Source organism: Chroicocephalus ridibundus, chromosome 7 (assembly GCF_963924245.1).
Source record: "Chroicocephalus ridibundus chromosome 7, bChrRid1.1, whole genome shotgun sequence".
NCBI classification, from domain to species: Eukaryota; Metazoa; Chordata; class Aves; order Charadriiformes; family Laridae; genus Chroicocephalus; species Chroicocephalus ridibundus.
Genome location: NC_086290.1, coordinates 46597178 through 46612051, shown reverse-complemented (window position 1 = coordinate 46612051; position 14874 = coordinate 46597178). Strand labels below are relative to the sequence as shown.

The 14874-nt window shown below is 49.3% G+C and overlaps 1 protein-coding gene across 2 annotated transcripts in view; it reads right to left on the bottom strand.

Moving 5' to 3' along the window:
• Window positions 1–9002, bottom strand: part of BAZ1B (bromodomain adjacent to zinc finger domain 1B) — a 50980-nt gene extending 41978 nt beyond the window's left edge. For both annotated transcript variants that reach the window (XM_063341954.1, XM_063341955.1), the window contains exons 1-3: window positions 8709–9002; window positions 2329–2445; window positions 37–181 (exon numbers count right to left, since the gene is read on the bottom strand). In XM_063341954.1, coding sequence (XP_063198024.1) covers window positions 37–181; window positions 2329–2445; window positions 8709–8821 — 375 coding nt within the window. In that variant the 5' untranslated portion in view covers window positions 8822–9002. The remainder of the gene's footprint in view (window positions 1–36; window positions 182–2328; window positions 2446–8708) is intronic.
• Between the last annotated feature and the right edge of the window lie 5872 nt (window positions 9003–14874).

Below are 14874 nucleotides of genomic sequence, written 5' to 3'. Positions count from 1 at the left end.
CAAAAGCACGGGTTCAAACGGAAAACAGAACCTCACCTCAAAGTCACACTCTTCTCCCACTGCAAATTTTGTCATGATCTCCAGCCAAGCTGCATCCACCAACTTTTCCAAAGATACAGTGTTGTGGTGGACTATTTCCAGTACCAGTTTCTCATACCAGATGGGGAACTCCTCCTTCAAGCTGAGCAAGCACACGAGAAGTTTTCATTATCCAGGGAATAAAAGTCAAAATGCAAAGTAAGTAGCCTCCCATTTCGCAATTCGGAGAACTCGCACAGCCAGGACAATGTTTGAGGCAGATGCCCCATTAGCATGCAAACATCCAAGGGCTTTTCCCTGCCCTCCCCCCAAAGTGTTAATTGGCATGACAATACAAATTGTACTTGTCCTTCCCAGAAGGAACACCATTAAGCGTTCTGGAAGAGCAGCGCTGATGGTGAACCCTTGCCGGTTATTACCACCTCTCTATTAGATGTTAAATATATACCAAAACTATGTCATCATTCTGGGGCTTGTTACTTTAAGATTTTTGCTTCCAACAATAACATACTGCTGATGAACATTTTGCATTTTCTTCTTCCCAAACAGACGGCTAACACAGTAAAGCCTGCCTCTGTCTTCTTACACAATCAAATCATCTTTCCAGAGAAAAATATTTTGTGTGTTTCACCATGTCATGATCTTCAAATTTTTTTATCCAAAGAGAAAGGACTGTTACAAATTTACTTGACTGATTTCCTTTCTAAAAGATCAGGTCAGATAGCTGATAGGAGTACTAAGAAATATACTGCATAAAGCTTTCTGGCTAAAAAGTAAAGTCCATTTCAAGTTACTGTAAGGAGGAACAAAATACTCCACTTTTCCAAAACCCTTTCAGCTTCCTAGACTCAGGAATCCGTTGCTGACAATCCTCAGCTATATTTGCTGTTCTACAACTGCCATGAACAAATGTATCCCTTTAGCAAAATACCTAAATGAACTTTTTTTATTCAGGCTAGTCTCAGGTATTAAAGCAGCCAGCAAATTGCTTGGGAAGCTTTTAATGCCGTTTCAAAGAAGCAAGACCAAAATCTCATTTCAGAGAGTCTTTTCCCTGCCCCCCCACCCCCCAAATTTAGAAAGACTGTAGCAAAATTTGTTACTGAGAAATCTTCCACTTAGTCCATTCCACTTCCATTTACATTTCTGAATGTTTTCAGAAGCGGCCAACCAATCCAACATTGTTAACCAAAAGCAAGCAACACTAGACCAGTGGTTTTTGACTCAGGATTATAATTTTACGGAGCTGGCTCTGCACCCGCCTCTCACACAGGTACACTAAGGAAGAAAGAACGAAGGCAGTAGTACTTCAAACCTCACAGAAATCAGGACTATTAGCAAATAGGTTTCTTATTTGTTGCTTTTAAGGATGTGTTCAACCTCAAATGATGGGGCTTTTCTCCTTAGGCTAAGGCTATTAACTCTTTTGCCAATGAATCAGAAACATGGATTCTTCATGAAATCAGCAGCAGAAAATGCCACCTCTTAGGCAGCACTGCTGACAAGCTCCCCAGTTTAAATCCAGGGGAAAAAAAAGTCACAGAAGTCCAAGGGATCGGTTCACAGAACAGAGAATGACATTTGTTTGGCATAATTTCTACGATTTGGTAATCACAAAGTAATAAAAAGGTAATCAAACCAAAAATACGTTGGTTGAACCAAGGACTCACACCTTTACAGAAAATTCATTTCTACGGCAAGGGTCGTGCCGGATCCCAGCCCAGGATCACAGGCCTGTGCCGTGCGCTGGAGGGGAGGGCAGGGTCACGGCAGCCCAGAGGAACAGTGGTGGTCTGAACAGAGCACTGAACAGAGCAGATCCCCAAAATCTCACTCCAAAATAATTTTATTTAGTACAACAACCGATTCCAGTGCAGATCTGGAAGAAAGAACTACGGCTGAGGACGTGGCTGACATGAAACACTTCAACGGCCTCTTTTTACTGTATTTTTACTTTAGCTCCTTCAAGATTTATTTTTTCCCCTCCTCTGAAAAATTCCTGTTACTCAAGGGGCTTTAAAATATGCCAAGTACCACATGCTGAACTATTTTGGTTCAAGTAATACCAAGATACAGCACTAAATAAGTACATTACTCAACTGCATTAGTGATGGCATCAAATTTGGATTTCATTTGCTTTCAACTCCGGAATTCCCACAACTCCTTACACCCAGCAAAAAAGCTCCTCACCTCACCTCATAAACCAGCAATCACGTATCATTCCCAAGTCCACCCTTCTGCCCCAATGCCTATAGACAGACACATACCAATTTCTTCACTGGTACTTACAGCTCGGCAACTTCCTGCTCCTCCTCCCAAGCTTCTTTGTGCGTCAGCTGGCTGCTTCCTGTGCTCTTGCACGTCCATATTCGCTCGCTGTATCTCTCTAAACGTGCTTCATATTCTCTGGAGAAGTGGCAGCTCAAGAAAACAGGATTTGCACAGTGGAGAGCGTCATCACAGTGGCACAAGACCATCAAATTCAATTAAAGCCTTACTTCTGGAATGCACACTGGCGTACAGAAGGTGCCACACCACTGTCACTTCAGCTGAACGTTTTGCGGCATAGCTAAGTTACTCCTCAGCTTTTCCAGTCTGATTCATTGGAAAACAGCACAAACAACACCACAGACACATGCGGGAGATGTGGCATGGACTACTGCTAAATAACCGCTGGGGAACTACTACTACTACTAGTGCCCTAGGGTGGTGTTACAAACTCTAAATGCAAATTACCAGTCTACTCAGTGCACCCAGTCTTTTGAGTAAAAAATCCAAAAGCTCTGAAACTGGAATGACTAGAAAGGCCACCTTTCATTTCGTTTCCAACAAGAGCAGCCTCCTGCATTAGCATAACATTACGACCTTTCGCACCAACCACATCACCTGCTTCCCGCACCAAAACCACCCTCAAGGTTACCTTATTCTGGCCGTTCAGATTAATGGGTGCACAGGTGAGGCACCGCGGTGCAGACAGCATTATGAATTACAGCATTAGCTACTCTGCTGTAAGCATCTGTGTCTATGCTCTACACATTGCACCTAAGCGGCAATTCACTGTCAGTGAAAAAAGATATAAGCTACTTCATGCTTTCTGTGGATAGAACGTGTACAGGCACAATTATCAGAAAAGCTAGCACGGTGTAAATTCATACCAATTTACCCTGTGGCAGCCTGCTTAAGTTGCCATATGCTTACTGATGGTAATTTAAGCGGAGAAATTATAACAGAGAGGCAGGAAAAGCATCTTCCCTTCTCCATCAGCATGCTCTCCAGCAGAAAAGCAGGCGCAGAGTACAAAGCACACTTGTAACAACTCCAGTAGCTCAGCCTGCTGCAGCACAAGTGCTAGTTATGAGAGTCTCTGTGGGAAACAAACAGATTGCTCCATGCTCCTGCGAAGGCAGAGTCTCCAGCCACCGCAAATAGCTCATCGTATCCTGCATATGCTTTGTGTTTCAAGAAAATTTTAGCGCAACTAACCTATTTTCATTATTATTCGTTGTTGGTTTGTTGTTTGGTTGTTTTTTTTCCAAGATTCCTATTAGGAAGACAAATTACAACTCCAAAGCCTCATTTCCTCACAAGCCCTGAGGTAAAGCGCAACAAGGTACGGAAGCTGCACTGTGGACATTGATAGACAGGTATCTCACAACACAGCAACCGGTGCTCTGCAAGAATATAAGCCAGGAACAGAGCCACCTCCAGAGGAGCTGCCGCTGCTGACAGTACTCCCTCTGCCTGGAGCAGATCTCGAAACCAAGGAGAAATCCCACAGTTCCTCAACTTTCCCTGCTTGTGGAGTCTCCGGCTCTTCGGCAGATCAACAGTGATCTGACAAGTCATCCCCCAGATAAGTTTTGAGCCCTCTGGCCAGTTCTAACCCCTCCCTGAGGTTTCAAAGATACTTAAGTTTCCACAGAAAGGAGAGGTGCTACAGGGCAGGGGCAGGAAGTGCCATCACTGCTGAGAGGCAGTGGCAAGGAGTAACCACAGCTTACAGAGGAACTCATCTGCAGAGCACCGCCAACCAGAAGAGAAGTGTGATTTTAACATATTTTGTAGTGATACTAAGATAAAAGGCGGGGGGGGGGCGGGATTAGTGGTGTCAGGGAGGGGGGAATCAAACAAGAAACCAGGAGTCCTCCTTGTATTTACAGCAATTAAACATTAATAATGACTCCACTGCAATCATAATGCTATTCCTCTCCCACAATATGAGTTAAAAGCAAATCACTGCCATAGACAAGAGCCTAAATGCACAAGCAGGAGCAGTGTTCAGCTTCATTCAGCAAGTCCACCTCCACTCTGCCCCAGCCCTTCTCGCGTGTCCCTGGACACCACCTAGATATGAAGGACCTGCAGCTGCCATAACACAAGTGCTAAAGGAAGGACACAATTCTTAAGGGTTCAGCACATTGTCTTAATAAACCTTCAGTAGTCTAAATAAATATTTGAGATACCGCTGGGAAGTAAAATTACGGTCTACCTTCCTTCTGCGTTTATCAACTTAACTTTCTTAGCCCTGTGAGGAGATTCCTTCCCTTTCAGCAAGGGGAGCAAATAAATGCTGATCTCCAGTTGAAAAATAACTGAAAGATAGGTTTTTTCCTCACACCATTACCCATATCGACAGGAAGATCCACAAGAAATTTCCCTATGAGTTTTCCCCTCCTTGTACACACCTATGAGCACAAGCTCAATCCCACTATATCAGGATCCATATTTTTCAGATCAACACCAAATTTAAAAGGGGCAGGTAGAGCAACTTCCCTGTCCAGCTCCACTCTGCCTCTCCAATGCAATTTAATTCCACCTACAGCCGGTCAGCTCATCTAACGCTGACCCCTGGCCACATTCCTTCACCAGCACTCAAAACTCATGCCCGCAGTGCCCATCCTGCCTTTGTGCTCTGCCACAAGCTCCCAGGTCAGGTCCTGCTTTGAAATCCTGGGGCCAGCACAAAGTCAAACACAAAATGTTTTTGCAAAGTTTACTATAGCTCAAACTTTCCACTACACATACACTATTTGTCCTTTCTATGCAGGCTGGAAACAAACCCAACAAATTTCAGACTGTTCAGGACTACAAGCAAGGGCTTACTGGTATGCCATAACCAACCCATCTCTCTACACAGTTGGAACTGCCATTGCCACAAATTCCCAACACAGTAATAAATAAAAAACCCTGGACACCAGCTACTTGTGAGCATTCCCAAAAAAACCATGAATAACACATATGTTAAATAAACAGATGACTACCCACTGTGTAACAGTTAATACATCACATCTGTTTGCATCACACTGAAGAACACAATGTTGAAAGGCAAAAAAACAATTACATTTAAAAAAAGGGACTCTTTTAAAGAAAAATGTTTAAAAGTAAACAAGCTAACCACTGCACAAGATGACTGTTAAGTGGATAGAGTTTACTTCTTCCTGGGTTATTGATGCTCTCACAGAAATGAGTATCAACTCCAAAATAGCTTGAGCATTTTAATTGTTCCCACTGGTATTAGCTAAGACGACAAGCTTACCAGGAAGGTCAGTACATTTATAAGACGTTAGGCCCTGGGTGGGTGGCAAAGTTTTCCTGGAACTAGGGTGTGACACGACCCTGCTTTGGTGCTGCCATCTTTCAGCCAAAGTTTAACTGGCCGGTATCACAGATGAAGATGTGAACGCCAGCCTTTAACTTGCATGCCAAACACAGCCCGGTTCCTCATGTTCTCTGTGCTACTTACCATACAAAAACACTAACCAAAGACAGACAGCAAGCTTTTATCTAGGGAGCAAAGCAACATAGCTTCCCAAAACCGTACACTGATGGCTCAAGGAAAGCTTTGGCTGGACTAGCACCATCTCATGAGCCCAGGTTGGTTAGCTCTCTGAACCAAGCACCTCGCTTGAGCTGGCAGCATGGTTTTCTGAACTGCAGCCGGTAGAGCAGAACACACACTTTAGCAGTCCTACCCGCTAACGGAAGAGATGACCTGCTCACCAGGGAACAAATCTGGTGTTTGGTAGACTCCAAATGCTCAGTACATGTGCCGCAGACCAGGGGCACAGGTAACATAAACCTGAAAGCGCGTACCACACATGAAGCATTTGCCTGACACCTCACGTATCTCAGAGCAGACCTACAGAGCTCCTTCAAGGACAAGTCTATCGCGGCCTGCCCAGCCGTCTGCCATCCCCACACAATTAGCAAGGCTCACTCTGAGTCAGACACCAGAAGCCCAAGGCTTCACCGGGGCACAAGCCAGGACACAACAGGCTCCACACACCATGGTTTCTCTTAAAAGATTCTAGGGGTATTTGGCAGTCAAAGGAAGCCACATAAAGATACAGAGAAATGTCAGATCCAAATAAACACCTGAGCTCTCATCACCAGCTTATCCATCTGTCCACTGCTTCTGGACACTTTCTTAACACAGGTCCATGGGGCAGATGTCTCTCCTCATATACAATACCCCAATCGCACTTTTTGTTCAAGCCAATCTACAGCTGCAAATCCTAACAAAAATCCCCAAAACAAACAAACAAAAAAAAGGAGTCTTAAGAACTTCTTATGTCTTTCAAATACTTCATTCGTTGCTGGGCAGAATAAGAACCTGCACACCCTTTAGGGGAAGAGCTGAACAATAGTTTTTCAAGGTGGAAAAAGGAAAGTCCAAGAGATCATATTCTGCCAGGCTTCAGCATAAACAACACTGATCGCTGCTCTGGTCAAGGACTAGGGTACTTCTTGACACAGCCCCTCTGCAGCCATTCCTATCCACAAAAGCCATTCCTCTGCACTATCTAGGATAACCAAAAGTGACCAAAAAAAACCCCTCCAAGTCTTGCTTAGGTAAAATCTCTCTTCAACTTACTGACTCATTTGCAATTTTCTGTTCCACTTTTTGCCTAGCTTGTACACGGCCAAAGCAGCAAGACAGAAACCCAACATTACTTAGTTTCTCTTTTTAGCTTCATGACACCTATCTGCCAAGATGAACTTTCTAGAACATGCTAGGCTGTCCGCCTCCCACGGCAGCCCATGCTGTACTTTCTCCAGGAGAAGCACACCTCTCTAGAACCTCAGTGGTTTCCTCTTTCATTCTGACCCTGCAGCTAATGCCATCCCCTCCGAGGATGAGAAACCGTCACTTTTCTTCCTTAATGTTAATACCATCCATGTGTCTGCAGAAACATCTCCTACATCTACTCACAGACCCACAACAGCCACACCAACAGACTGGTGCTCTCAAAAGGTGCCCAGTAACTCCCCTGTGCTGTTCCTACAAGGTAAACAAACCTTAAAGCCACATCTTCTTTTACAAACCTAGTAATTAGGCTTAAGCTCTGTCTTTTTGATCACTGATTGTTCCTCACAGGGCAAGAGAGAGAACAGGTCTTTGCCCGGTCAGATGGATGACTGAGCTACTTTCAGTTTGCACACAGCAGAACAGCAGGTTTTTGAGTCACAGACTGAACGCTTTAAAATACTGTTAAAAAGCAAGTATCTAACACTCTACACAACCTCATTTTATAGGGCTGAATGCATTAGCAATGTCTATCCGCATTCAGATAGGCACTTCCTCTTCAAAAGCTACCTAATCCTTCCTAGGGGTTTTCACCGGTTGTTCTGCATACTGAAGTAATAAGACACTCTCCAATACAGGGGTCTGCATAAGTTCTGGAGTTCCTTTGTCTTCCACGCCACCAAGATCTCTGAGGTATGTTCCTATAAACGAGGTGCGTTTCCGCCTCCCTTCCAGTGCTTCCTTCAGTCTTCAGTTCCTCAGATTTTGAGCCTTGTAACACAAACAACAAACCAGCCTCCAGCACGAGCAGCCTGCGGGTTACAGCACAGAACTCGGGCCCCTCCGGTCCCACACGGGACCCGACTGGTAGTTCTGCCTCAGTGGCTACACATCGCCTGTGACAGTTGCCCGCCATGGCCCACCTCCGCTTCCTGCCGCTCGAGGACCGTCACACACCGACTCCCGTGGAATCATAAAAAAATAAAACGCTTTTCATGCAAAAGCAGCCCAGAAGAACATACTTACAGTCAGACTGAAAACCTGGGTTCTCCCCTGGCGAGCTACCTCTGTCATTATTTTATTCTCTTCCCTGTAGGAGTCTCTGGTTTCAATGCCACCCCTCACCCACGGGACGCACGCCACAAATTGCTATTGCAGCCCCCCTCGAGAGTTGCTCCTGCGCTAACTGCATTAATCAACCCCTATCTACCGGTATTTGCTGAACACACAGCCGGCTCCCGCTTCCCGGCAGCCTTTACACGTTAGTCCCTTCCCACGGCCTCAGACCACCCCCACTTGCCCTGCGGAGCTGCCGTCTTCGCTGCCCCTCGGGTCTGCCGGGAACCGCTTCTAAACAGAGCCACAAACTTCTCGGGGAACAGCCCCCCCCCCCCCCCCCCCAGCGCCAGGGCCGGGCCGGGCTCCCCCCTCACGGGCCGGCGCCGAAGCAGCCGATCAGCCCCGCGGCAGCTTTGTTCTGCCCCGCCGCCCCCCGGGAGGCCGGTTCCGTGCCCGGCAGAGCGGGCCTGCTCGGCGCGGGGGAGACCGCCGTGGCAGGTGACAGCAGAGCAGCGCCGCCGGAGTCCGTGTCGTTCCCCCCACCCCCGCCGCCTTGTCCCCGTCCCCCAGTCCGGGCGGATACTCGCGGGTGCGGAAGGCCTCTTGCGTGTGTGGGATGACGAACCGCTCCCCCGGCTCCCCAGGCGGCAGCGGCTTGACCAGCGGGAAGGGCTTGCGGCCCAGCAGCGGCGCCATAGCGGGACGAGGCGGGGACCCGCCCGGAGCCGGCGGATCCGCGCAACGACCCCAGCGGCGGCGGGACCCGGGCAGCAGGATTGAAAAATGGCGGGAGATTCCCCTCCCCCTCCCGGGCGGGCGGCGGGCCCGGCCGCGCCGCGCGCACCCCGACCTGCCTCCCGCCCCGCAGGGGCCGCCCCCGCCCCCACGGCCCCGGCAGCCTACTGGCGGGCCGCCGCCGCTGCCGGCTTCCGATTGGCTGCGCGGCGCGCCAATCGCGCCGCCTCGCCCCGCCCGCCGGCGCGGCAAGCTGGCTTGCCCCGCGCGCGGGGTGAGAGGTCGCGTTATGTAAGTGGTAGAGAGCGCGACTCCATTTTGTCTCCCCGTTATCCGCCCCCCGCCCCGCGGCGGCCAATCGGGGCGCGCGCCCCCGCCCATCCGGGTACCGCGGCGCGGGCCGCAGGCCCCGCGCCGGGCTTTGTCCTCCGCCGTCGGCTCGTGCCGCCCACCGTCTCTTAAAGGGGCAGCGGTGCGCAGGGCATTGTGGGACTGGGGAGGCTGGGGAGGAGGCCCGAGGCCCTGGGGCGGGTGAGAAGGGGAAGCCGCGGCTCGGGCGGTGCCGGTGAGCCAGTCCGTTAGCGCAGCCGATGCTGAGCGGCGGCCAGGGCTCATCCAAGCGGCCCTAGCACCGCGGCAGCCCGGCGCGGCTCCGGTTGGCCTACCCGCTGCGGCGGTGAGGGCCGGGGGAGGCTCCGGTGTGGAGAGGGGGTGGTTCGCGGCAGGAGGCCGTGCCGAGGTGGCCTGGGGGTGCGGTGGGAGGCCCGGGCATCCCGCGGGTGCTGCTCCTCTGAAAGGAGGAAGGACAAAGCCTTGAGAGTTGTGGTTTGGGTTTTTTTGTTTTGTTTTGTTTTCTTTATAAGAAACTATGTATGTCACAGTTTTATATCGTCAGCGTTTACTAGGGATCGGAGAGCTCAAGCACTGCCTGCCAGAAGCAGTGAGGATTCCGCACAAGCCCAGCGGTGCTCCCTCTGACCCCTTTCTCGGTGATTAGCAGAGTAGATTTGTGCGTTAACGCAGTATGTTCTAGTGACCCTGGGTCGCTGCTGCTTCACGCACTGAGGAGAACGTCTGCTTTGTGTAGCCCTGCTGTGGCCGCCTTGTGAGGAAAAGCGTCAGCCTTGACAAACTCGTCAGAGCCGTCTGGGATAAATTCAACTCCCCAAGCTACCCTGAAGTTAGGTACAGGCTTTGTGCAACCTAGAGTATAAATGTTATATACTTCCATTATGAATCTCCACCGAAAACACGTAAGTGCGTAAAACATACGTGTTGGAGCTGCTGCTTTATCCCAAAGGCTTCATCGAGCACTGAAGAGAGCGGGTAATGACAGCAGATGTCCCCCCAGTTCTACCCCGCCAACCGTTGTGAAAACACAGGGAGGTGTACCTGCTCCCTGGGAGTTTACCAGCAGCTGGAGCTCTACCAGGCCCTGCATGTGGGACTTCTCCACCTCCTTGGCCAGTGAAGTCTCAGTCTCGCTGCCTTGGTGTCCTGGCCAAGCCCCTTTCCCCTAAGCATATGGGAAGGGCAGGGGAAAAGGCATGAAAAAATGTGGTAAAGCATAATGCTGCTTCATTGAAAGTTAATCTGGCTGTTTTGAAGAGTTCCCTGACTTTCAGAGCCATGTGTATGAATGATGAGGTAGGTCATGGCCTTGCTAAATAGAAGATGACAATTTTTTGGAGGGAGATTGTTGTGGTTTAACCCCAGCCAGCAACTAAGACCACACGGCCTCTTGCTCGCATCCTTCCACCACCCCCCACTTCCCTCCCAGGAGGGTGGGGAGAAGAGGGAGGAAAGGAAAGAAAAGGGGAAAAAAACTGTGGGTTGAGATAAAGACAATAGAACAATCATGGAAAAGGAAAATAATGGTGAAAGAATATACAAGACGTAAGTCACGTACTGCCTGGTGAATTGGTTGCCCTGCCCAACCTGAGCAGTGATTGTGGATTTCCCCCACCCCGGCTAACCCCCATTTCTGTACCAAGCATGACGTCTATAGTAGGGAATATGCCACTGGCTATTGCATTGGTCTGTCTATGCTCCTTCCAAGCTTCTATGGGAAGCTGAAAAAAGTCCTTGAATAGTATAAACATCACTTAGCTACAACTAAAACAATATGCATTATTGACATTCCTTTCATATCAAATCTGAAAACACAACAACTGCTAGAAAGAAAATTAATTCTATCTCAGCTAAAACCAGGACAGGAATTGAGGTGGAGAAAGGTTCATGAGGAATTGGTTTTAGAGAACAACATAATTCTGTTAATTTATCATGCAGCATACAAGATTGAAAGGGGCTGCAAGTACAGAGAAGGGCCCAGGTACAGCAATTGTGGGGAGTTTCATTCAGAAGAAATAAAACAGTGCAGAATACAAACTCGTGTACTGAAAGAACTTGGAAGCTGAAAGTTCCTCGGCTGGAAATAACAGGAGGAAGAAAGTCCAGGTGCCTTTGTGGATCACAGTGTGGCTAGGGCCGTTAACACAACATGGCCATTAAAAAGCCAAATCTGAGCTGGAGTTGTTTTGGCTGCGGTATTTCTGTAAGGCAGCACATGTGGCACGGCCGTCCTCATGGCTGGAGCCCCGCTCTCACCCCAGGCCCATGAGCTGCGAGGCCAGGCTGGGCTGGGTGCAGAGGAGCAAGGAGCCAGCCCCACAAGAGGAAACTGAAACAGCAGAGCTGGAAGTCTGCCAGATGTTGCAGCATTTACGTATGGTCAGAGAATAAGAAAATCCCTCTCTGCGTGACCCTACCTATTCATGTTTAAATCCAGGGACTACACCATTGAACACCAAGCAGTTCCCCTGGGTAATTCAGCCACAATAGTTCAACACTGTCCTGCTGGGTATCAGCGCGGTTCCTTTTGCCACAGTGTCCTGACGAGTGCAGCACAGGGGCCCCGCAGCTCTTGCTCGTGGCTATCGGCGCCTGGTCCTGCTGCCACTGGCTTCCTTTTGCTGCTGGAGCTGTCACCCTGCCTCTGCCACGCTGGCTCCCACAGCACACTGTGGTGGTTTTGCCTCTGATGGGTGCTGTTTTTTCTCCGTGACTCGCTCCTGGGCTGCAGAATGGGAGCGGACTGAAGTGTCCTGCCTGAGGAGTGCAGAGTGAGAGGGGGTATCAGCCTTTGAGCTGATCTGGAGAGAAGCCTGACAGCCTGCGGGGATTTCCCTGGAGACCAAGCACCCGCTTCCCAACACCGCCCATTGCTTTAAAAAACCTGAGCAGAGAGAGAAATAAGTGAATCCCCAAACATAACAAGAGCTCATTCTTTTCCATTTATCCATCTCCCAAACGAACCAGGCATGTATTCAATATCCCCGTCTTTCAGACCAACAGAGGCGTTCCCTTCTTGCATGATTTTCTCTTCCGAAGTCTTAGTTTCTGAGCAGGTTACTAGAAAGACAAGTTCTTTCCTCAGGAAGAGCGAGCAGATGTGAGAGATGGGGTAAATGCATCGCTCAGCTGTAAGCAGATGCTCTCTCTTCTGGTGTAAAGGGGTCGATAGCAGCAGTGGAAGTCATGCATCAGGTACACGCAGAGCACATCCACTTGCTGGTGCATCCGTGCTGCTGGAGAGTGCAGTTAACACCATTTTTCAAATGCCAGCCTCCGTATCTGTTCAGCTTATCTAACATGCTGAACCGGAGCTCCAAACGTGATCTCACTCCAGCAGCGTGCAGGCTGGGGAGGTTGTTGGAACAGATTTAGGAAGGCATTGCTGCACAGCTGCCGCTCCAGGATTGACTTTGGTTCTGGTTTTCCTGGTCTGCTTGGTAGTGACCCTGCAAGTCCTCTGGGAGCGAGAGTGCTGGTGGCTGCTGCTCGCAGCCTGAAGAGCCTGGTTTCTGGTTGGGAGCTGGTTTCTGTCTCAGCCAGTGCTCAGAGGGTGGACTCTACAGTTACTGTGAGAAGCAGATAGTATGTACTGGCATTTCCTTTCCATATCGTGTTTGTCTCCAACACTTCACATTTCCACTGGTAGAAAATACCTGATAAAAACGTCTGCTCCCGACATTTCCCTCTGTAGACTTCTGCGCTCTGGCCCAGCCTGGAGCCTGGACTAACCCCACTGCAGACTTCCAGAGCACCTTCTGTGGGAGGCTGAGCCCCTTCCTCTGTGCTGAAGAAATGATGCTGTGCCCTGCAGCACACACTTTCAAGCAGGAGAGGAAATGCAGTGTGTTGAAGAGCCGTGCCCTGCTGACTCACAAACACATCTGGGTGTGTGTCTGTGCTCAGCACCTCAGCTCAAGCAGGAAAGTTTATTCTGGGCCCATTGCCTTTCTGAGAGCAATTGCAACGCTCGTAAGGCCATCAAGCCAAACGTCCCCTCATTTTCAAGGACAACACCACCTTGTACACATCCGTACCATATGCCTAAAGTGGTGTATGGCATCTGTGCGGGGCTCAAGGAACAGATAGCCCCTCAAAGACGCTCCAAACCCCTTGTGTTGGTAGATGGTATTGCATCTCTAAGAGCCTGTGATATGTTTTTTGCAACCTTCTGGGAGCAAGCATGCACCCGGCTATGTTGCTGCGTCAAGGAGCCTTCCTGGTTACTGTCACTGTAAGACGGTTGTGCTTCTCCTGATCCCTGCAGTGCCAATTCCCCGCATCCTTAGCTGAAGTGAAGACACACCATTTCCTGGGTGTACTCTGCAGGGTATGCTTAGCAGGTGTTTTAGCTCTTCACACACTCCCAAAAGCTTTGAGATTGCATTTTATTCCCATATGAAATCACTCTGACAGCTCTCCTGTATTTTTGCTGCACTCTACAAAGTGACCTTCCTCAACCTCTTCGCATCCCTGAAGCCGAGGCACAAGCAGAGCTTCCTGTGGTTCTTTTTCCATATTTGAATAACCTACGAAAACATTCATTTCTTTCAAAATTTTTCATAGTAAAATGATTCTTAGCAATCAAGGATTTTCCTTTTCCAGTTGAAGTCTTTTCACATGCCTAGCCAAAGCACTTTCCAAGTATGCAAAACTCAAACTATCTTCTAGGATGGTGTTTGATATCTCTGACTCTTAGGAAAGACTCCCTCCTGTTATCACAGCAAGGAGGATCGGGAGCCTCCTACCTGTCCACAGCCTCAGCAATTCCACCGCTGCTTCTAAAATGAGCTGTAGTGGCAGAAAACCTTTTGGATACCAGAGCCAGGAGCCTGGTGCTCGGGGGAAATCCTGCCATATCAACCCAGGGATATGGGAGCTGGTTAACACCCTACAGGTTCCAGGTTCCTGGATAGCAGCAAACTCCGCTGCTGCACCTTCCCCCTTGCCTTCTCAGCCCTGAAATCTTTGGTGCAGGCTGCTGCTCAGCTGCCACAGCCAGCAGTTTGCAGCGTTAGTCAAACGGAGCCCTGAAGAGCAGGAGGATCTTTGCCAGCCCCCCCACTCTAGCCTCCTGATGGTGGGAGACCTCTTGCTAGTTATGAGCTTCTACAAATGATGGCATGTGCTTCCCGGAATACAGGAAAGCCTGAGATAGCCAAGAAACTATTATTACTGTTTTAATAGCTGGCAAGGGAGGACAGGAACCACATCCAGCCCAGAGAATCCCTCGGCTTAAGGTATTAGAAGGCTAAAAGGTTCTCATGGAAATTATAGCATCTTGTTGCCCTGTTCTTGCGCTTCTCTAGAGACTCATGGCAGCTATCACAGAGATGATGCTGGTGGCCTAAGTAGAATCACAGAATCATAGAATATGTTGGGTTGGAAGGGACCTCTAAAGGCCACCTAGTCCAACTCCCCTGCAGAGAGCAGGGACATCTTCAACTAGATCGGGTTGCTCAGAGCCTCATCCAGCCTGGCCTTGAATGTCTCCAGGGATGGGGCCTCCACCGCCTCTCTGGGCAACCTGGGCCAGTGTCTCACCACCCTCAGTGTAAAGAACTTCTTCCTCATGTCTCCTTTAAACCTGCCCTGCTCCAGTTTATAACCATTGCCCCTTGTCCTATTGCTCCATGCCCTTGCAAACAGCCCCTCCCCAGCTT